This window comes from Grampus griseus (assembly GCF_964374135.1).
Source record: "Grampus griseus genome assembly, chromosome: 11".
Classification (NCBI taxonomy): domain Eukaryota; kingdom Metazoa; phylum Chordata; class Mammalia; order Artiodactyla; family Delphinidae; genus Grampus; species Grampus griseus.
In genome coordinates this window covers 53,000,200-53,023,728 of record NC_139005.1, presented here as the reverse complement: position 1 = coordinate 53,023,728, position 23,529 = coordinate 53,000,200, and the positions used below count along the sequence as shown (strand labels likewise).

Sequence of the window (23,529 nt, the reverse complement as noted above, 5' to 3'; positions counted from 1 at the left end):
TCATTGGAGCTTTGCTAATTATTGAAGTATTGGAAACAACCTAAAGTATCCATCAGTTGAGGAATGGTCAAACAAACTAGGGTGCAGCCATTCTAAGAGAGATTGTAAAACTGTTAAAAAGTATGAGGTAAACCTATAGAGCACATCATGAAAAGATCTCCACGACATATTGCCATGTTGAAAGCAGCAAGTTAGGGGCTTCCCTGGTGGTGCAGTGGTTGAGAGTCCGCCTGCCAATGCCGGGGACACAGGTTCGAGCCCTGGTCCGGGAAGATCCCACATGCCGTGGAACGGCTAAGCCCGTGCACCACAGCTACTGAGCCTGCGCTCTAGAGCCTGCAAGCCACAACTACTGAAGCCCGCGTGCCTAGAGCCCGTGCTCTGCAACAGGAGAAGCCACTGCAATGAGAAGCCCACGCACCGCAATGAAGAGTAGCCCCCGCTCGCTGCAACTAGAGAAAGCCCGCGCACAGCAACGAAGACCCGATGCAGCCAAAAATAAATAAATAAATTTTTTCTTAAAAAAAAGAAAGAAAAGAAAACAGCAAGTTAGCATTGCGTGGTTTAACCCAATTTTGGCTAAATGTTAGTGCCTGAAAAGAGAATGGAAGTTGGGCACAAACTTTGACAGTGGTTTCCTCTGAGATGAGAGGAGGAGAAGAGGGAGAGTGTGGAAGGGCGCCCTCAGGCTTTGATCCATATACTTCTATATCATTTGAATCTTCCACTAAAGTGTATTTGTGTAATACCTGGGTGGTTTTTTAAAAATACTATCATGACAACAAGGAATATTAGTGGATTGGAGCCGCCTGGCATAACCACATCTTGGAGGACATACCAGACCCAACCCTGCAGATGGAGAAGAAGAGGAGGAGGTATGCCTGCCAGCTGATACTACACAGAGCCAACAAACTTGTAGATATTTATCCATGTGTCAAGAAGCTCATCTGCAAGAGAGAACAACAAAAACGTGAGGGTATCGCCATTCATTTAAGTAGAAGAAAATAGAAGATTGGAAACAAAAATGATTACTGGTATGTAATATTTTCAGTCATATGGAAAAGGGGTCCATGTGTTCCCCGTGATCTCAGAAGCATAACAAGAACTTGTATGTCAGAGGTCACCAGCCAACATCATCCCGCTGACTGAGGGCAGCCTAGACGCACTTGGCCAGCAAATACCGTGAGGCAGTACCCATCGCTCTTCACTCTGTTTCATGTCCGCACCCTACTGATCAGGTCACACACGGCCTGCTTCATTCATTTAATGTATCAGATTCGTACATGCATTTGGATTTTTCACCCATGCTATAAGGGTAAGTTATACGAAATCAGATCTGGAAGCAACTTAAAAGTGGCACTTTCTAAGAAGTACAGAAAGGCAACCTACCTTACTGGCTGGGAACACAGACTCTGGAGTTAGCCTGCCCCTTATTTGAATTCTGGTCCTGCCACCTACTGCTATGTGAACTTTGGCTGGTTGCTGAAGTTTCATGCTTCATGGTTCAGTTTTCCTATTGTGTGAAATGAGAGAGTAATAAGTTAGCGCCTATGAAGCATCTGTATTAGCTATCTATTGCTGTGTGTCAATACTACTGCAAATTTCACAGCTTAAAACCAACACACATTCATGATCTCACAGTCTCTATGGGTCAGTTATCGAGGCATAGCTTCTCTGGTTCTCTTTTTTAGGGTCTCACAAAGGTCAGTCAGGCTGTCAGCCAGAGGCCTTCAGCCCTAACCCAGTTGCCTGCTTTTCCAAAACGCACAAGGGCGGGAAAGGCTCCAGCAAGATGGGTGCTACAGTCTTACGAGCATAATCACTTACATGTCATCGCATACATCCCATCACCTTTGCCATAGTCTCCTGGTTAGAGACAAGTCACAGGTGACACCCACACTCAAAAAAAGGGGATAATACAAGGCCTCATAGTCAGAAGTTAGGCATCATGAATGACCACCTTAGCATCTGTCTGCCACAGCATACTAACTCAGGCCCAGTACCTAATATATGTAGTTAGTGTTCATTTAAACTGTCTGAAGAAGACAGAGGTAGCTTTCTGAGAAGATTAGTTTCTCACACTGGGGGTCCTCAGACAGGACTGGATGGTGACTGTAAATAAAATCAAATGGAGGTAGGTCTTGAACCAGATGACCTTTAAGATCATCTGTGATTTAATTCAGCCACCAGACAAGGTGAAAAACTGCCCGCCTCCAAAGTCTCCTGCAGCATCTTTTTTTTTTTTTTTTTTTTTTAACATCTTTATGCGTTTGTTGCTGCTATTCTTCTTGCGTGGTATCTTATCATAAATGGGTGTTGAATTTTATCAAAAGCCTTTTCTGCATCGATTGAGATGATCATATGGTTTTTATTCTTCACTTTGTTAATGTGGCATATCACATTGATTGATTTGTGGTTATTGACGAATCCTTACCTCCCTGGGTTAAATCCCACTTGATCATGGTGTATGATACTTTTAGTGTATTGTTGGATCCGGTTTCTTAGAATTTCGTTGAGTATTTTTGCGTCTCTGTTCATCAGTGAGATTGACCTGTAAGTTTCTTTTGTGGGGACTATCTCTGTCTGGTTTTGATATCAAGGTGATGGTGGCCTCATAGAATGAGTTTGGAGGTGTTCCTTCCTCTGTAATTTTTTGAAATAGTTTCAGAAGGATAGGTGTTTTGCATGGTATTTTTTTTTCATTTTTACCTGACTTCCCCTGTGTAAATGGGAACTAGAGCAGCCTATATGATTTTCTCTGAGAATTCTGAGAGTGACTTTGGTCCCTCTTAAAACAGCCGAGCTTTAGAGGTGGGGTGGGGAGGAAGGAGAGAAATGCATTTTACCTTGACTAAGATTTGCAGAGCTGCAAGCCCTCTTTTCAGCTTCTGGGCCTCTCAAAACCCTCATCAGGTTTGTGTACCTAGACTGCACTCAATAAAGGTCATGTAACATTACTGGGAAGAGGGCGAGCTGATGGATTGGACTTCTAGACTCTCTCTAGATCTTGCTGGTGACTAACGAGGCTTTTTACCCTTCTGATTCACTCACCAGCTCAGCCTCCGCTGTTTGCACTGAAGGCTTGGTAAACGGTAAACTTTCTGTTTAGTAGCCCAGGCATGGAAGAGGACGAACAAGGCAGCTCCATTGTGGCAGCACAGAATCCAGAAAGCTGTTTTTCATGCCTGAGAAATTATTGATTTAAGACATACGTAGCCTTGCATGTGAATTGCATCGGTGCACACACCAGCCCTATTTCTGCATTCAGCCTCTGAGACATGTGACCAAAGAACCACATGCACCACACATGCCAACACCCAAATACACCCTGAGTCATGCACACACTAGCACCTGGCCCTGTTGTGCTGGGGAGGGGGGAGGGGGGATGACTGGGGCACTCTACAGCCATGCGAGGGACTAAATACTAGAAATACAATAACCATGATGCATCCCTGTTATTTCTTTAATTTAAGCAATTTCCCAGTAGAGGGTTGAGGTGTTAATTGCTTCTGCACTTCTGTGTTGACAGATATGTTCTTTCTCACCTGGCTAAGAGAAGCAATTACTGTAATGCTCTCCTGGGCTTGGTGAGATATTCTTTAATAGATTTTAAAGGTATTGGTAGGGCAGTGTGCTTTTAAAAAGAAACTGCTCTCTGCCCTGTTCATACTTGATAACATGGGTGGATATTGTATTCAGACCATATGATGAATCTGTTAAAGAGAAATATGCAATGGAGGAAAAAAAGACAGGAGTAATATTTTTTCAAGAAATATATATCAAGATTTCAGATATGAGAAAAAAATGTTCCTGTGTGTGTATATCACTGAGTGGAACAAAGATTAGACAAAACAACAAAAAGAAAGAGTAAGACTTTTCTTTCAACATTCAGCTGAGCATATTTCTCATGAACTTCAACACAAAGTTGTTATTTTCTGGGACTGGTGTGGCTTTCCAAATGACGGTGTGGCAGGTCACTAACTCAATACAAATCAGTAAATATTCTTTTACCCGTTGCGTGAGAGTGACTTTCACAATCTGCTTGAACCACACGTGGTTTTGTGTTTCATACTTACATTCAAGAAGAAAAAGAAAAACAGTCTTAGAATTTTTTGTTAGAATTTGGAACTTTTTTTTTTTTGGCGAGAGTCACTTTGGCAACCTACCAAGCCAAGGCAGCCCATGTTAACCAAAGTGATGTTGTGAAAAGAAGACTGAATTCAGAGTTGAGAGCACCTGGCTTTAAGTTCTAGCAAAATGCTTTGCCTGATACGGTGTCCTTAGGCAAATCATCTAACCTTGAAAAGCTTCTGTGTTTTCATCTTTAAGATGCTGGGTTTCTGTGAGAATCAAATGAGAAAATATGACACTGCTAGACGCCTCTTCAAGTGGTATAGAGATGTAAAATGGTGTGATCAAAGGAAAATATAGGTTTTTGTGGTACCCAAAGCTTATACAATTTGAGGGTAGGCAGCTTTTTAAGGAAAAAAAATACAAAAATGTCTTTTTAAGATTTTACAAAACCATGTGACCATGTGAACACCTTGCTAGGACCTCTACCAAGGCTTTAGAAGAAGCCTGTGGCAGTGAAGGTCCTAGAAGCTTGAGTCAGTAGCTTTAGCTGTGCATTATTATTACAGACTTACAGAATGCCAGAGCTGAGAGTGGGTTCACACCTGTTTTTTCCCAGTAGAAACTTCTTTGGAAACAAAATCTTATTTGGAGAAACAGAAGAGAAAACAGATAGGAGGAGCTGAAGTTAGGACAAGGGATTTAGTTAGAACTGTGTCCATGTGGCCTCCTCCTTCCTTGGGTACCTAAGAACTTCGGTTGAAAGGGGAATTTGGAGAAACACTGTATTTCATTTATTTGAAGACCGCCCCCCCCCCATTTTAACTACCATGAAACCAGGATGCACCTTACAGTTGTTGTTGAACCTGCAGAGGTTGTGATGTCATCGTTATTGCCTGTGCACGCTCTTAACTTGGTTGTAATTCCTGGTAATATGATTGGATAAATGCAACCCCTTGAAGTTTCAGGCAATAAATCATTTAAGGACCATTTGAGTCAGGAACATGCACTGTTGTCTAAAACATTCTGTTGACACTTTGGGGGAAGATCAAGGAAGCATAAGCATCACAACTTGCCAAAAGGGGTCTCAGCAGCTTGGAAGAAAGACCAAGAGACAGGAACATAGCCCTCTCTCAGAAATTGGCATCATCAGTGTTCTTGAGGTCCAGAGGACAACGTCATATGACAGATAAAGACATCAATGACACTGGTTCAGAAAGTGAGTGTGAAGAAGATATAGAAGTCCCTTAACTGACTTTAACTTACATCTTCCTTCTTATGTATGCACTTCGAGTTCATTTGTAAGTACAAAAAAATTTTAAACTTAGTGGTAAGAAAGCATTATGTTGTAATTTAATTGGCAGCATTTCTTAGTGGTAAATAAAACAATAGCGTTCCTTAAAAGTGCTAGTGTCTTGGAGTCAATGAAATGTGGTACTTTTTAAACCATTTAGTTCTATTCTCTCATTTTGTAGTTCAGAGATTAATACCCAGAGAGTGTTTAGTGACTTGCCCAAGGCAATATGGCTGATCTTTCCAGGGCATAATGAACTAGCTGCAAATATTTTTCAAGCAGTTGTTCCCTAGTTAGCCCCAGACTAGAACCCTCACTCTTTATTTCACTAATCATCACTAATCAGATTTGTTATTATTTTTTAATTGCTTGGGATCTGCATTTCCTACTAGAATATAAATTCCTGAGAGCAACGATGAGGTCTGTCTTGTTTACTGCTAGGTAGCAAGGTGCCTACCATTCAGCAAATGATCATTAGATTTTTCCAGCGGAAGGATGGACGGATGGATGGATGGATGAAGGAAGGGTAGATGAAGAGAGGGATAGATGGATGGATGGAAAGGACTGAAATATTTCATACTCAGATTGAGGCTACAAGATAGTTGGATAAGGTGGTGTTATATATGACAGTTGATGTACTAATACAAGTATGGACTGAGCGAAGGAAATAATAATGACTCTGGTGGGTCTGCTCACTTCCTTGCTGCTCAACCTAAGGGGGAGCCTTTCCCTTGAGACAAGAATATGTTGTCTCTCAAGTAGAGCAGGAAAAAAGAGCTGGACCAGGAGAGGGACCAGGAAAGAAGGCTACCCTCCTTGTCAGGGTGGAGGAAGCTGACAGGGAGGATGTAGGTGTAGGATGGGGGCAGCACAGCCTCCTCCAGTTCTGGATTCCAGCGGGGTCTCAGTAGGGCTCTAATAAAACGGAAACTCACTGCAACAGGCTGCTTGCCTTCTCCATGGAGAGTCCACAGGGCTCCCTTGATGCCTTGCCTCTTAGTTATCTGCAGTGACTGCAGTTTTCCATCTGTTCCTTTGAAATGGATCAAGCCTCATAAAACAAGAGAGTCAAATAAATGCCTCTGACATCTGTAACAAAATGATAGGGGTGGATTTACTGATTTACTGTTGCCCTGGTGGCTTGGAGTTGGCCTAAGCCTGGCCTTATTTTTCAGCTCCTTTCTCAGTAGTATTTCATCTACATGTTTTTGCATCCATTGTTTAGCAATTACTTTATGACGGTCTGAACATTTATAGCATTCAGTTATATGAGAAGGCAATCCCATGCACCTAAAACAGATACAGATTTCTGCCTCACAAACCAATTTTCAAGTCTCAAGTTTCCTGATTTATAAAATGGAAGTGTTATCCTCTTCGCAGGGTTATGCTGAAGGTTAAATTAGATGACAGATGTGAACCATTTTGAGAGTTATTAACTGCTTTAAAAGGATGGATGATCTTAAACGGTGTCAAGGATTTCTTCCTTTTAATTTTTCTCCTCAATCCAGTTATCTCACTCATGGTAGACTCACGGGTACTTTGGTCTCCATGGAAGGAGGAGGCCAAGCAGGTGTAGCTCTAAGTCCCATTTTGTCCTGATTATTCAAGAAGTCTGATTTCCTGTTGAAGTTTATCCTCCCTTCATTTCCTTTTCAGGCAGAAAGAATGTTCCCCCCAAGCATTGTTCTTTTAATTGTCTTTGAAGACGCAACGGTCCCTAAACAGTGTTTAGCTCCCTGTCTTGGGCACTAGCTAAGCTCCTAACTCCTTGATGACTTACTCTCACTAGCTTCCAGTGCAGCCTTACCTGATGTCTGTCTGTCTCAGGGTTTTCCTTTTTCTTTTTTTTTTTCAATTTTTGTTTTTAAATTTTGTTGACGTATAGTGGATTTACAACGTTGTGTTAATTTCTGCTGTACAGCAAAGTGACTCAGTTATACATATATATTCTTTTTCTTATTCTTTTCCATTATGGTTTGTCACAGGATATTGAATCTAGTTCCCTGTGCTATACAGTAGGACCGTGTTGTTTATCCATTCTACGTGTAATAGTTTGCATCTGCTAATCCCAAACTCCCATTCCTTCCCTCCCTTACCTCCCCCTCCCCCTTGGCCACCACCAAGACTGTTCTCTATGTCTGTGGGTCTGTTTTTGTTTCATAGATATGTTGATTTGTATCATATTTTAGGTTCCACGTATAAGTGATATCATGTGGTATTTGTCTTTCTCTATCTGACTTACTTCACTTAGAATGATAATCTCTAGGTCCATCCATGTTGCTGCAAATGGCATTATTTCGTTCTTTTTACAGCTAATATTCCACTGTACATATATACCACATCTTCTTTATCCATTTATCTGTCGATGGACATTTAGGTTACTTCCATGTCTTGGCTATTGTAATAGTGCTGCTATGAACATGGGGGTGCATGAATCTTTTCGAATTTCAGGGTTTTCCTTTGCTTACAGAGTGTTTTTTTTCTTCTCACTCACCCAGCTGAACAAGACATATTTCTCATCCCTTGTTCAGCTGAGCTCCCAGACCAGACCATCTGATCACTCTAATCCTAGCATGGGAGCTCTGCGTTTTCATATCTAAATAGTTATTTAATATAAGATACTAGCCAAAAGGATATCCTCAAAGTCATGCAAAAATAAAAGAGCCTCCCCCAGCAATATCTCATTCATTTGCTAAGCAAATTTTGATACCTCGAATTTCTCCAACTGTTGGATGGAAATGATAGTAATATTGCAAGTAAATTTCCTACTCTCCCCTAAAGAAAGTATTTAAACCTCCAAGTACACATCCATAGCCTACAGGGGCTTCCCCAGGACCACGGATTGAACTGTTCGTTATTCTTGAGGCTCCCAGGCCATGCTGTGCACCAACCACATTTCGTTGAAAGTATAGACATTTGTCGCTTAGACATTTAGAATGCAGAAAGGTAGAGGCTGTGATTATGGGTCTTGGAAATGCTAGCCCCTAGCACAGAGTCTGACAATAACAGATGCTCACAAAATGTTTTTGGACCAAAATGATCCACAAGTAGCTGTAAGGATGCAGTTAGCTTCTCTAGGAGAACATTAAAGATCAGAGTCATTTCAAAGTTACCTGTGCTAGTTGCTTAGTTTCGCTTGTAGAATCCAGGTTTCAATCATGTCAACAACTTTAAAAATGTGAGTACAACCGCCTGCAAGTAAAAAGCTGCAGATTGGGAGCCTTCCCAGAGCAAAATTGCCTGGGGCTCTTAAGACAAGTGCAATCATTGGATCTCCTGGCCAGTGCCTTTTGCTGGTCCTTATGGATTCTCAGATATAAATGTCCGCCCCTTGGGCGGTCCTGCTCAGGAATCACTTCCTGTTTCTGATGTCTTGAATATGAGTCACTTCCTGTTTCTGATGTCTTGAATATGGTTTCATCTTGATTTTTAGATGACTATGTAGGAACATGTCACTGATAGGTTTGACATTATTTGCTGTTTCATGACTCCCTACCTGACATGTGCACAGTTTATGTCAGCCTAGCAGAGAATATACTTTGATTTTCACATTGCTCAAATCTGATCTGACTTAAGATCTTCAGGATTTCTGTGTAGAGTACATGGATAGAGTTCAGGGTATCCATGAATTCCCCTGGAACTGTATACAAAATTTTTCTGGGAAGAGGCTTTCTTTAGATTCGCAGAGGAGTCTGTGATTCCACAAGTGGTTGAATACTGCTGCTAATTGTTTTGTCTTCTATTCATAACAATCAAAATACAGCAGAAGATTGGCAACTACATATCTAGAATTTTCCTATATCCAAATAATGCTGACAACCGTAATACCGTGACTAACATATATATTGAACACTTACTATGTGGCAGGTACTATAATAAGTCCCTTATGAGAATTTTATCACTTAATCTTCACAACACCCTAAAGGTAGGTACTTTTTTTAAACCATTTTTAAAAATTGAAGTATAGTTAATTTACAATGTTGTGTTGTTTCCAGGGCCTGCTCATCATGAATGTGGTGGTGTGGTGTGTGTGCTTATCTGGGCCAGGTGTGTGTGTGCCCACACGCATGCGTGTGCACAGGAATGTATATATCTCAGTGATTCCAGACGCCACCACATGGTTCTCTAGGAACCATACCCTTGACTCCTATTCTAAAAACAAATTCTTATGCTTGATCTAAAAGCAAGAGCAGAGAGTGGTGTATGAGAAGCAGTAAATATTTTATAGCAAAAATTATACAACTTTATTTGAAGATATATATTTTTATTGAAGTATAGTTGATTTACAATGTGTTAGTTTCAGGTGTACAGCAAAGTGATTCAGTTATATATATATATATATATATATACACATACACACACACACACACATATTCTTTTTCAGATTCTTTTCTCTTATAGGTTATTACAAAATATTGAGTATAGTTCCCTGTGCTATGCAGTGGGTCCTTGTCGGTTATCTATTTTATATATAGTAGTGTGTATATGTTAATGCTATCCTCCTAATTTATCCCTCCCCCCATCCCCCCTGGTAACCATAGGTTTGTTTTCTACATCTGTGACTCTATTGCTGTTTTGTAAATAAGTTCATTTCTACTGTTATTTTAGATTCCACATATAAGTGATATCATATGATATTTGTCTTTGGCTTACTTTACTTAACATCATAATCTCTAGATTCATCCATATTGCTGCAAGTGTCATTACTGCATTCTTTTTAGGGCTGAGTAATATTCCATTGTGTGTGTGTGTGTGTGTGTGTGTGTATATATATATATATATATACACACAGACACATCTTCTTTATCCATTCATCTGCCAGTGGACATTTAGATTGTTGCCATGTCTAAGCTCTTGTAAATAGTGCTGCTGTAAACATTGGGATGCATATATCTTTTTGAATTAGAGCTTTTTATGAATATATGCCCAGGAGTGGGATTGCTGGGTCATATGGTAATTCTATTTTTAGTTTTTTAAGGAACCTCCATACTGTTCTCCATAGTGGCTGCACCAATTTACATTCCCACCAACAGTGTAGGAGGGTTCCTTTTTCTTCACATAAGGGTAGGTACTTTTATTATCCCTGTTTCAGATAACGAAACTAAGATGAAAAAAAATTAAATAACTTATAAGCTGTTACACTGGGAAGCTTAATAGAAAATTTTGACAATTAAATTATTGATTTTGAAACAGTGGAAAACTGAAAGAATCCTAGTATTGCCATAATTTAAAAGCACTGATATTTCTTCTAAATGACTTAAAAGACATAATATATCTGAGTCAATTACACCAAGAGTCCACATTTCTGCTTTATCTATTCTTTTAAATGCTGATCTAGACGTCGCGTACTTTCAGGGGTCTCAGATTTTTGTGGCTGGTACCGCATATTTGTGTATCCTCTTTCTCTTGAGGTGATCTGAGAAACTTACAGATATTAATCCAGCCCTCCCATCACTGTGGGAGATAAATACCTATCATGATTTTGTTTCACATGAATATTTGTGGGAGGTAATATTTATGTGCTATACATCCCTGCCACGAATCTAACTTATGTTCAGATTCCCAGGGGATGAGAAAAACTCTGGTACATCCTTCATGTCGCTATACAAAGGTGGAAAGTGCCAGAAGACCTTTCCCTGCTAGTCTGGGTGGCAAGAACTGAGACAGAAAATGCAGCCATTCATCACAGAAACCCAGCTTTGAGCCCGACAGCTTTGCTGAAGCAGGGGATGTTAGAAGGAACTTGAAATGAGTATTGGAAAAAGCATCTGTTTATTTCCTGAGGGGGATAAACATCCTGGTGGCACCACTAAAAGTAATATACAGATAAGACTGCATTGTGAGCAATAATATTCTCTTCAAAAGTAATACACAGGAATAGCTATAGTATTCTGGTATGAGCCTCAGTCGCCCTTATGAAGGCAATGGTAAAAAATAATCAACCAAAGAAGCTTAGAGAAATAACTCTGTCTGCTTCTGTTCAAATTCTGCTGCTTTATCATTTTGCTTTGGCACCATCCAGCAAGAATTCTGTTTGCCACAAGCCGATGCTCATCTCCAGCTCATAATTCCCTGTGTTGGGACTGACGTGCCCATTCGTTCAGTAGCTCCCAGGAAGCACCTACCACAGTGCCAGGTGCCATTCTAGGCACTGGAGATACAGGAGGGAACAGAACACTATCTCTGTCACTAGCATTTAAAAATCTGTGACTTACTGTATAAAGTATTTATACAATAAATATATGAATAGTATTTTTAATACTCTTGGTATTATATTTATTTAATAAAATATACTATTTATTTTTTATTCAATAAAAAATACTATTTTTATCAATAGTATTTCTATTTTACTGTTTATGATATACTTTTAAAAATCTAGTGAATGGAACTTCAATAAGTAAAGAGCTCCCAGGGTCTATTTTGCTGAATGTGCCAATGGTGGTTGCTGTTACATGGCTTTTTTTTTTTTTTTTTTGGGCCACGTTGGCTCTTCGTTGCTGCGTGCAGCCTTTCTCTAGTTGTGGCGAGCAGGGGCTACTCTTCGTTGCGGTGTGTGGGCTTCTCATTGCGGTGGCTTCTCTTGTTGCAGAGCACACGGGCTCTAGGGTGCAAGCTTCAGTAGTTGTGGCACACGGGCTCAGTACTTGTGGTACACGGGCTCAGTAGTTGTGGCTCGTGAGCTCTAGAGCACAGGCTCAGTAGTTGTGGCGCACGAGCTTAGTTGCTCCACAGCATGTGGGATCTTCCTGGCCCAGGGATCGAACCCATGTTCCCTGAATTGGCAGGCAGATTCTTAACCACTGCGCCACCAGGGAAGTCCTGGTGGTTGCTTTTAAAATGCGTCTTTTTCTTTTTGTGATATGGCTCTAAGGTGAGGGTCTTACAGACCCTTTGGGGTGTGACAAAAACTATTCTAAGACTAGGTTTTTCCCTAGTACTTAAATCTCATTTGGTTTCTCTCTAACTGGCATTATATCACGTGACTTTGCCCTCTCCAGTCAGTCTCAACAACACAAACTTCCTCTCTTTTCTGGATTCCCTTCCTCTCTTTTCTAGATTCCTAGTCAAACAAGGTGGAAATCTTGAGATCCTCTTGTCTGTCCTAGTTCCTCACTCCCCACACACTAATTTGTCTCTAACTGAGGGAAGTTCTTCCTCGGTGTACCTGGAGTTCATGCCATCCACATAGCTACCGATGGATTTCAGTTTTTCGTGTGTTGCCTACCTGCCCCCCCCCAAGTCTACGCTTCCCTCATTGCCTTGGCATCTGTCCACACTCCAATTCTTAGCCTCCCTTGCAGTTAGGTGTGGACATGGAACAAGTTCTTGCCCTGGGGATGTGAACAGAAGCAGGCCAGTGGTGGCTTTTGAGAGCTTTTTCCCCTTCCCCCAGGGAAGTGCAGACAAGATAAAGTCCTAAGGCAGAAGTTCTCAAACTTTCTCGGTTCACAGAGCCCTTGATGTCTCAGTAATTTTTTCACAGCACCTCTAGGTCAAGTGAAATGTCAGTAGTTCCACTTATTAAGTAGTTAGGTCCAAACAACGTAATACATATTATCTCCTAACCATTTAGTAGCCATTTGAAGAAATATAAGATGTATAAATTTAAAGAATCACAAATACTTAGTAATGGTATGTGTGTGCTTGTGAGGCACTGCACAGTTTCTCAAACCTTCAAATCAAATGAAATACTGACAAACTCATTTCCTGTTCCTCATTGACTTTCACACAGAACTTCCTTTTTGTCATAGAAACCACCAAAAAACCCAGCTTTGGAAAGATAAGCCATCACCAGAAGCAGGGTTGTGTGTTCTAATGTTGAACAAAACTGCTAGTAGGTGGTGGGGTGCCCAACTGATATCACACATGGCTGTAATTCCTTCAGATTTTTAAGATACTCCACCGTGCTCCCACGAGTTCACTTTGAAACCTTGAGGCACCTTGTGCACACTTTGGGAACCAGATCCCTGGGGGATGACAGAGTCACAAAATGGAAAAGAGCACAGATCCCTGAATCTCTGTGTGAAGGGGAGCAGACTGCTGATGGGGAACACCCACTGCAGGCTTGTAAATATATGCGTGGAATAAGCTTCTGTTGTGGTTGAGCCATTGTTAGTTTTTGAATTTGTTGACACAACCTAGCCTAACTTAATTAATACCTTATAGTACTGCAGTGACCTTCTAATGGTTCTCCTTGATCCAAATCTAATGCCTTCCTCCCCAACAGTTCATGTCATCATTACCAAATCTACTGCTTTATGCTAATAACAGGCTAAAATTTTTCTAAAACTCAAAGCTGAGCACTTCCTTTGTTTGCTTCCCAGCCTGATTTCCACCACCAATCTTTCCTCATGCACTAAGCCCTAAATCAGTGTCTCTCAGTCTTGACTACATGTAAGAATCACCTGGAGAGGTTTAAAAAATACCAATGCCGGGCTTCCCTGGTGGCGCAGTGGTTGGGAGTCCGCCTGCCGATGCAGGGGACACGGGTTCGTGCCCCGGTCCGGGAGGATCCCACATGCTGCGGAGCGGCTGGGCCCGTGAGCCATGGCCGCTGAGCCTGCGCGTCCGGAGCCTGTGCTCCGCAATGGGAGAGGCCACAACAGTGAGAGGCCTGTGTACCGCAAAAAAAAAAAAAACAAAAAAACCCAAAAAATGCCCAGTTCCCCACCTGCAAGGATTATCATCTGATTGAAATGGACCAGTTCCTTGAAGAGCACAAACTACCACAACTCACTGAACCTGAAATAGATCATTTGAATAGCCCTGTAACTATTAAGGGAAATGAATTTGTAATTTAAAAACTCCGAAAAGAAGAAATGTCCAGACCCAGATGGCTTCGCTGAAAATTACACAAATATTTTAAAAAGAATAAACACCAACTCTACACAGTCTCTTCCAGAAAATAGAAGAGGAAAGGATGTGTTTCTCAGTTCATTTTATGAAGCTAGTATTATTACCCTGATACCCAAACCGAAGAAAGAAAAAAAGAAATCTACAGATGATATCCCTCATGCATATAGATGCAAAAAAAGTCCTTAACAAAATATTAGCAAATAAAATTCAGCTATGTATAAAAAGAATTATATACCATAAGCAAGTGGAGTTTATTTTAGGAATGCAAGATTGGATCGATATTAGAAGATCAATCAATGTAATCCACTACATTTTCAGACTAAAGAAGAAAAATCACATCATCATAGGCAAAATTCAAACTCATGACAAAAACTCAGAAAAATAAGAATAGAGGGGAATTTCCTCAAATTGATAATCTACAAAAAACCTACAGGTAACATAATACCTGATGAAACACTGAATGCTTTTCCCCTAAGATAGGGAAGAAAGCAAGGATATCCATTCTCACCACTCTTATTCAACATAGTACTGGAAGTTCTAGCCTGTGCTTTAGGCAAAAAAGGGAAATAAAAGGCATATAGATTGGAAACCAATAAAAACTGTCCTTTCTTGCAGGTGGCATGATGGTCTACATAGAAAACCCTAAGGAATCTACAAAAAAAAACTTCCTAGAACTGTTAAGTGAGTTCAGTGAGGCCACAATATATGAGACAAATATACAGAAATCAATTGTATCTCTGTATACTAGCAATGGACACGTGTACATCGAAATTAATAATACAGTACCATTTGCAGTTGTTCTCCCCAAAATGAAATACTTTGGTGTAAAACCAGCAAAACATGTATAGGGCTTGTATGCTGAAAACTACAAAATGCTGATGAAAGAAATCGAAGAAGTTTCTACGTAATTTGAAGAGATATATTATGTTTATGGATTGGAAGACTCAACATAGTAAAGATGTCTATTCTTTCCAAACTGACATACAGCTTTAATCCAAATCCTATCAAAATACCCACAAAAGTTTCTATAGATATAGACAAGATTATTCTAATATTTATATGAAAGGCAAAGGAACCAAAAGAGCTGAAACAATTTAAAAAAAAAAAAACAATGAAATAGGAGTAATTGGCCTACCCAATTTCAAGACTTATATAGATATAGTAATGAAGACTGCATGGTATCTGTGAAGAGACAGATACATCAGTAGAACAGAATAGAGAACCCAGAAACAGACTGATTTTTGACAAGGTGCAAAAGCAATTCAGTGGAGAAAAGACAGGCTATTCAAAAAATAGTGCTGGAGCAGTTGGACACCCATCCTTCTCTTCCCCCCCCAAAATTATGTGAAACTTGACTAAGTCTCACATCTTATGTAAAAAATTAACTTAAAATGGATAACAAGACTTAAATGTAAACCATAATATTATAGAACTTTTCGAAACTGTAGAAGAAACATGGGAGAAATTTTCCAGGATCTAAGGCTCAGCAAAGAGTTCTTAGACTTGACAACAGCGTAATCCATAAAAAAAAGAGATCGATCAATTGGACTTAAATGTTTGCTCTGCAGAAGACCTTGTTAGGAGGATGAAAAGAAAATCTACAGACTGGGAGAAAATATTTGCAAACCACATATTCAAACAGGGGACTAGTATCTAGAATATATGAGGAACTCAAAACTCAACAGTAAAAAAGCAAACAATCTAATTAGAAAATGGGCAGAAGACATGAAAAGACATTTCACCAAAGAGGGTTTGAAAATGACAAATAAGTGCACACAAAAAAAGTTAAACATTTCCCATTAGAGAAATGGCTCAAAGTACCCAAGAATTAAAACCATAATTAGATATCACTAACACACATATCAGTATGGCTAAAATAAAAACAATGACAGTCAAGTACTGGCAAGGATGCAGAGAAACTGGATCATTCACCTGCTGGTGGGAATGTAAAATGGTACCGCTACCTTGGAAAACAATTTGACAGTTTATTAGAAAACTAAATATGCAACTACTGTATGACCTAGCACTTGTACTTCTGGGCATTTATCCCTGGTAAGTGAATACTTATGTTCACACAAAAACTTATTCATGAATGTTTATCGCAACTTTATTCGTAGTAGCCCCAAACTGAAAACAACCAAAATGTCCTTCAACAGGTAAATGGTGACACAAACTTTTGTATATCTATACCATGGAATACCACTCAGCAAGGAAAAGGAACTCTTGCCACACACAACTTGGATAAATCACCAGAAAATTATCCTGAGTGTAAAGAGTCAACCATAAAGCGTTCACACTGTGTGATTGCGTTTATTTAACATTCTTAAAATGACAAAGTTATAAACACAGAGAATGGGGTAAGGGTTGCCTGGAGTTTAAAGAAGGGGTTGGGGCAGGAGGGTAGTGGGTGATTTATAAAGGATAACACGAGGGATCCTTGTGGTGATGGAAATGTTCTGTATCTTGACTGCATCAAGGTCAATATCCTACTTGTACTATTGTATTACAGTTCTGCAGAACGTTACCATAGGGGAAAGACAAGGTAAAGGGAACTAGGGGGTCTCTCTGTATTATCTCTTACAACTGCATGGGAATGTTACAATTGATATTCAATTAAGTTATCTCACAAGTAAAAGTTGCATTAAAAAAATTGCCCATCGGGCTTCCCTGGTGGCGCAGTGGTTGGGAGTCCACCTGCCGATGCAGGGGACACGGGTTCGTGCCCCAGTCCGGGAGGATCCCATGTGCCGCGGAGCGGCTGGGCCTGTGAGGCGTGGCCGCTGAGCCTGTGCGTCTGGAGCCTGTGCTCCGCAACGGGAGAGGCCACAACAGTGAGAGGCCCGCGTACCACAAAAAAAAAAAAAAAAAAAAAAAAAAATTGCCCATCGATTGGGGGTGGTATTCTGATCGACTTGGTCTGGGGTGGGCTCACACATTGAAAATTTTCAAAGCTCCCCAGGTGATTCTAAAATGCAGCCAGAACTGAGAAAGTGCAAATTGAACTGATGGACTTGCACTCCCCAGAACCTATGTAATCATCTACCATTTCTTGTTCCTCTGCCTTTAATACCTCCCCGCTCTATTTGCTGAGCTGAGGCCTTCTTTATGACCTAGCTCAGGAATAACTCTGAGGAACTGTCCAGAGCACGACTTGCCCAGTCTGATGATGGATCCTCCCAGGTTGCACCATGGTGGCCCTTTCTTTACTCTAGTCATAGCTCTTATCCCTCTTTGTTGTAATCATCACTTTTTGTCTGCCTCCCCGCTTTCAGCAGCTGTTGTTACAATTGTTCACTTTGTAATTCCCTGATCATTTAGCCCCTGAATTTTAGGGACCTTCCAAAAATTATAGGTAACTCCCCTTTCCTGCTCTAAGCCTAATTATACTTTTTAAATAATCAATGAGGCAAGAACTTCTAGATACCAAAAGTTTCACAGAACAAAATAAGGTTATTATGCTGTACCTTGATTCTATGCAAAACATTACAATCTTAGTATTACAAAGCACTAAGGTGTTCTAATATGGGTTCTGAATACCCTATGCCTATGATACGTGTTTTCTTTTCATTCTTTCTTGCTTTTGTACATCTAAATAGATCCGGACTCTGACCAATGTTTGGGAGGCAGACACAGAGGCTTTGCCAGCCTCCCCACTCTAGACCCCTGCTTCCGGGGTGTCTGGTTAATTTTTTTTATCTCTCTCAGGGTGGTATAGCATCCAGTCGTAGTTCATCACCTCGTTCAGGGAGGCTTCCTAGGCAGTCTCTTCCTGTTCTTTCATAGCAACATTAAACTGTCAGCTGGTAGACTTTAGGAATATAATTTTTCGCAGAATCTTTGCAAGGATACATGTTCCATTTTTGCAATAATAGAAAATATAACTGTGCCCTCCAAATCCTAGTGGCATTTTTTACTGATATTGTGAACTTTATAGATTAATTTAGGGAGAATTGTCATATTTTTACACTGGGCTATGAGCCCACTGGAATATCAGTTCCTAGATGACAGGGATTTTCTCTGTTTGGTTGAGTTCTACCTCCGAAGTCTAGAACAGTGCCTGGCACATAGTAAGTGCTAAGTTTTTATTGAATGAATGAATGGGATGCCCTTTCATTTGTTCTGGTTTTATATCCCTCAGACGTTTTCTTCATAGAGATCTTATATATTTTTCATTAATTTTTTTTCTTAGAGATTTTAGTTTTTGGCTATTGTAAATGGTTTTTTTTTTTTCTTCTGTGATTACCTTCTAACTAGTTGTTGTTTGTTTATAAAAGACTATGGTTTTCTTCATATTAATTTTTTAACCATCTATGTTATGGAATTTTCTTATTTGTTTGCAAGAATTTTTCATACTTCTCTTGTTTTTGCCAGGTATCATTGTTACTTTTCTTAAAACTTTCTGGAGTTCAGTAATTAAGAGGATTGAATTTCAAGCCCAAATTAAAACAGCAGACAACTAAATCTCATTCTATCAGTGAGATTCTTGTTGGTTGAGTGTGTGCTGGTACAGATGTAAACCTGCAATTTCTTTTCGAAGATGATTAAATATGGTGATTAGGGAAACCGTCAAATCCAGAACCGTCTCATTCCTTGCCAGTTGGGTATCATCTGTTCCCTGTGTTGCTTGCTAATTTGGAGAGACTGCAGAATCCTCTTAATTTGGGGAGGGATATTTGTAATTTAAATCACAAAGAAAGAAACTGTCAATATATATTGATTTTCCCAAGTTCCACTGTTTAACTGCGAGCTTTTTCCAGTAAGCCTTGATATACAAGCGAACTGATGCAAATGAATGCATCTGTCTTCATTTCTCCTTGCCATTAGATCATTATGCAAGCATTAAACACCAGAAAAGACATAAAATGAGTGATTAGTCTAGTGGAGAGCGCCGGTTAGCAGAAAGCCAACGCCAGAAACACGTTCTTCCCTCTCCAAACTGCTTCTTTTCTCCTTTCTTCGGAAACGCCCATAAATGATTTAGTCAGTCCTTTAGGGACTAGAGGTGCTTATTGGCAGTTAACATTCTTGTGATTAGGCACATTTTCTTGCAACAATATTCTATCTTTACTCCTGAGTTTTGCCTAATTTAGATTCTGCCATAGGTCTATTCTTCTCCACTAATCCTGATTGATAAGTACAGACAGATTAGACAGAAGATAAAATTGTGAAATAGATGTTGCATTTGGAACAGCAAGTTTTCATTTTACATTGTTGCCAGGACCATCTCCTCTGTGGCCGCCTTCCCCACAACCAACACTGTGGCATGGTGCTCTATGACTCATTTGCCTCTGTGACTGGGCTTTAAGCATCTCTGACTTTTTCCGTCTTTGAGTTTCATCGTCTGACTCATAGTAAGCACTCAATAAATGCTTGAATCAATGAATACACAAGTTACTCAGTTAACTGGTACATTAATATTTTCTTTCTTTCGTGTTTTTAAACTAGCTCTTGGGGAAAGATTTGAAATATTTTTAAACAAGAGGGTAATTGACTATTACCAGTTTAAAAAGTAGCCCAGATGGATTTGTATTTTAACAGAGATCAAATCAAACTAATTGAATTTAGCCTTTCTAGCTTTTCAGGATTCAGCCAGGGACCTGGGAAGGACCTGGTTCCTTCTGGAGGAAACTGCATTGTCCACATCCCATAAGGCTGCACTTATGTCCTGGTATCCCATTCTATTCAGGAAGCACACTCCTGAAAACCAGAGTACAAATGAAATTCGTACTAATTGAAACTTATTTCTCACTTGTCTGTTACTACTATTTTATAGTTGCTTCTTTGTGCATTTCTGATTGACCTTTAAGACAGGCCCTTAAAAACCCATGCTCCCAGCTCCTTAAGTAAAGCTCTATAATCAAGTGCTTAAACATACAGGGTCAATCTACATATTTAAAGAAAATGCAAATAATTTGTTGGGTAAAATTGTTGTATACATTATGTCTCTGTAATATGGAAAGTCATCATCCATTATGTAATTTTCATTCCTCTAGTTATTAACCTTATTTTTAAAATAATTTATGCCTAGCCTTCTGCCAAGGAGGACTGATAGGGGTTGTTTGTTAAATTGACCTCTTCAACCATCAGTTGGGCCTATGTATGTCTTTATGGGATATATAGAGGGTTGTTCTGTTCTGTGTTAAGAGAGCTTAGGTAAATGCACACTGTGGTGGACTTTTGTTACAAATGCTCCTGGTAAATCATGTAACGGGCCCTGTGCTTTTATGGACTTGACAAGAATTTTGCTTCTTGAATGTCTATCTTTATTTGGTCTCTCATTCAAAATGTAGTAAATGAAGCTGACATCACTCACACTCACTGACTCTTCCTTGGCTTCTATTTTAAAGAGCAGTAACAACTCATGTATACAGTGTCATGAAACTGCCATGAAAAAGGAAGCATGCAGGGCTGCTTAGGTCACAGGATCCGGCAATCTTGAAAGTCCTGCCTAGACTGATTATTACATCGAAATCAGTGGCCTGTCCCTCTTGCCTCCTTTCCCCAAGTGTTCTGTTCTCCTCACGAGATCAGATGAGAGATTATTTCTTTCCCTAACATGATTTGATTTTTTTATCAACTAATGGGATAGTAGACCAGCAGCCACAATTTAAAAACCTTTATGATAAGCATTCATAAATTTTGAAATTATAATTAACTCTGTCGTGTGTAATAAAGGGCAGAAGTGTGTAAGTAATCTTTTCGGTTTTTTGACTTTGAAAAAGAAAGTCTGTTCTTCAATTTTAATATGAGTGTCTCTGATGTCCTAGGCTTTGAAAAAGGAAGTCTGTTCTTGAATTTTAATGAGTGTCTCTGATGTCCTAGAAGTTCATAACCCCTGAAATTCATAACCTGATTCAAGAGGAGTTGGAAAACTGTCCAGTTTCCCCATCCCTACCCAGAAAGTGTATGCAGTGAGGGGGATAACATAACAGAGAATTGTAAAACAATGTTTATCATAGTTAGCCTCTGGATAGGTAAATACTGACGCATTTTTATTTCTGAAAGCAAGGATAGTCTTAAAGTTTTCTTTCTGTAGTGCCTAAGATCAAAAAATGTGGGTTCTCTCTTGGTGCATAGACATTATCCCCACAAGATCAGTGAGATTTTAAAATTTCGAAAGTAGAGAATGGGGGGTTAACAGAAGTTCCCTGGGGATTCTGAGGACCAACCCTGCTTTAACATACTGTGACACATTTTGTAAGAAATGACGTAAGTCATAACATGAAGCTATTATACTTTGTTTTCTGAAAGACAAAAAAAAAAAATCAATAATATTTTTCTTGAACCTGTAGAAAGCTCTCCTCTTGTGTCACCTGGTTTCCTCAGCAAAAATGTATCGGGAACTTGGAGTCTGCACTATATGCTTTTGTATCATTGTTTAAAATTCCGTTCTAGCCCCTTGTCTTACGACTCTCAATTGTTCCCTTTGGAATTACAAGGAGAGACACCAGAGAAAGTCACTTCAGAATGACAGAAAACAAAGGGCGAATATTATCCTTGTACATAAGCCATGTCAGACTATTGTGAATCTAGAGCGAACTACCCCACTGGTACCCATTTTAATAACCTGTAATGGAATATCTGCTCCACTTTACCTGTATGCTCATCTTTATGAGTTACTCTGCAAGTTGCAATGGAAAAGAGACCGCAGATCTTTTCCCACAAAAGAAAAAGTGCAAAGAGTTTATGGGGAGGAGTCACTTCACCACCCACAAAAACAACCCCTTGCGCTTCTACTGTCATTTACTAAACCAGATGCTTTTCTTTTAACAGAGGAATTCAAGGGCTCCACCGTGGTTGAACTGATGAAGAAGGAAGGCACTACCCTTGGGCTGACGGTTTCCGGTGGAATTGACAAGGACGGCAAGCCAAGAGTATCTAATCTGCGGCAGGGAGGAATTGCTGCTAGGTAACTGCATTGTGTGGAAACGTAGAAAAAGGAATGCGTGATGTAATTAATTCAAACGTTAAAGCTCCATCAGAAAAGGTCACTAGTAAACAAACGACTCTGCTATCTGCGGGGCAGAAGCATAGGGGGGCACGTTTCAGAAGCATGGCTTTTCTGGCCTGTGCCAGAATCACCAGGGAGCTCTCATGTCTTCTCAGGAGCAGCCAGGCTCTCCTGAGATTTTAATTTTAAAGTGTCTGTATGGATCTAGTCCTCAGATTGCCACTGAACAGCAGACAGGCTGCGGTGGGAGTGAGATGGTCCGATCATCTAATGGGGAACAGATGACGCATATGCTGTGGATAAGGGGAAGCTGCCACAGAGGGATAGGACAAGCCTAGAAAATGAGGGAGGCCCAACTCCAGGTTCCTAAGTACCAATTTTGCTTCTCCTGCATATTCTCAACTTTTCTACTTGTGAGATTTTCCTTTCGTTAAGACAAAGAGGTGGTTTCCGAAAGGACAGAAGGCTTGGGTGAGGAGGTCTCATTTTGTCCTTGTTCTGATGAACTGCAGAGTGCACTGCGTCTTGCTGACAGCAGAATGTCTTGGGTGCTGGCCAGCGGTAGGTTTGCTTGGCAGACAAATTCTAAATCTACCTCAGAAAGAGGGGGTGGAATGCCCAGGTTTCATTCAAAGTGAGGTTAATGTCCCTTAAATCCTGGACACCAATATTTGTGTCCACATAAGCACAAATTAAGTTTTAGAGTTCTTAACTTATAAAGTGTCACCTGAAATAGTGATTACTTTCCATGATCAACCTGTTGGTACAGTTTATAAGCTCAATCCAGTTGATTGCTCCATGATCTGGGGAATTGTTTGTAAAACAGGCTGATGTCAACACAAGCACCTTAGTCTCCTTCCTTCGGGTTTTTTTTTCTTTTTTTTTTTTGCATTTTTATTTTTTTTGTGATTGAAGGACAGTTGATTTACAATGTTGTGTTAACGTCTGCTGTACCACAGATTCAGTGATACATATATACATTCTTTCTTATGTTCTTTTCCTGTATGATTTTTAAGAGATTTCTTTCCACATCATAGCCTCCTTTAACTTTTAACAGTCGTGGCCAATCCATGATGCTAGGACTTCCTCTGTCTCCAGGGCTTCTGCATATGCAGCCCCTAGAGCAAGTGTGATTGGCAGGGGAGAGGGTAAGAATGTGGTTTTCACATGTATTGATGCTATAATTAAATGTAGCGCTGTGCCAGTTATGTTGAGTATTATCGATCACCAAATATTTATTATTTAAGCCACTACCATTTAACAGGTAGTAAACCAAAATAAGTAAAGATAAGATCCCTGCCCTAGGAGGGTTTATAATCTATTGGGGGAAATAAGGTATAAAAAACATGAGAAGTTT

General features: G+C 40.0%; 1 protein-coding gene across 11 annotated transcripts in view; it reads left to right on the top strand.

The window, feature by feature from the left end:
• GRIP1 (glutamate receptor interacting protein 1) overlaps positions 1–23,529 on the top strand; it is a gene marked incomplete at both ends in the record, with an annotated part of 697,367 nt that overhangs the window by 498,327 nt on the left and 175,511 nt on the right. For all 11 annotated transcript variants that reach the window (XM_082666950.1, XM_082666958.1, XM_082666956.1 and 8 more), the window contains one exon: positions 21,995–22,130. In XM_082666950.1, coding sequence (XP_082523076.1) covers positions 21,995–22,130 — 136 coding nt within the window. The remainder of the gene's footprint in view (positions 1–21,994; positions 22,131–23,529) is intronic.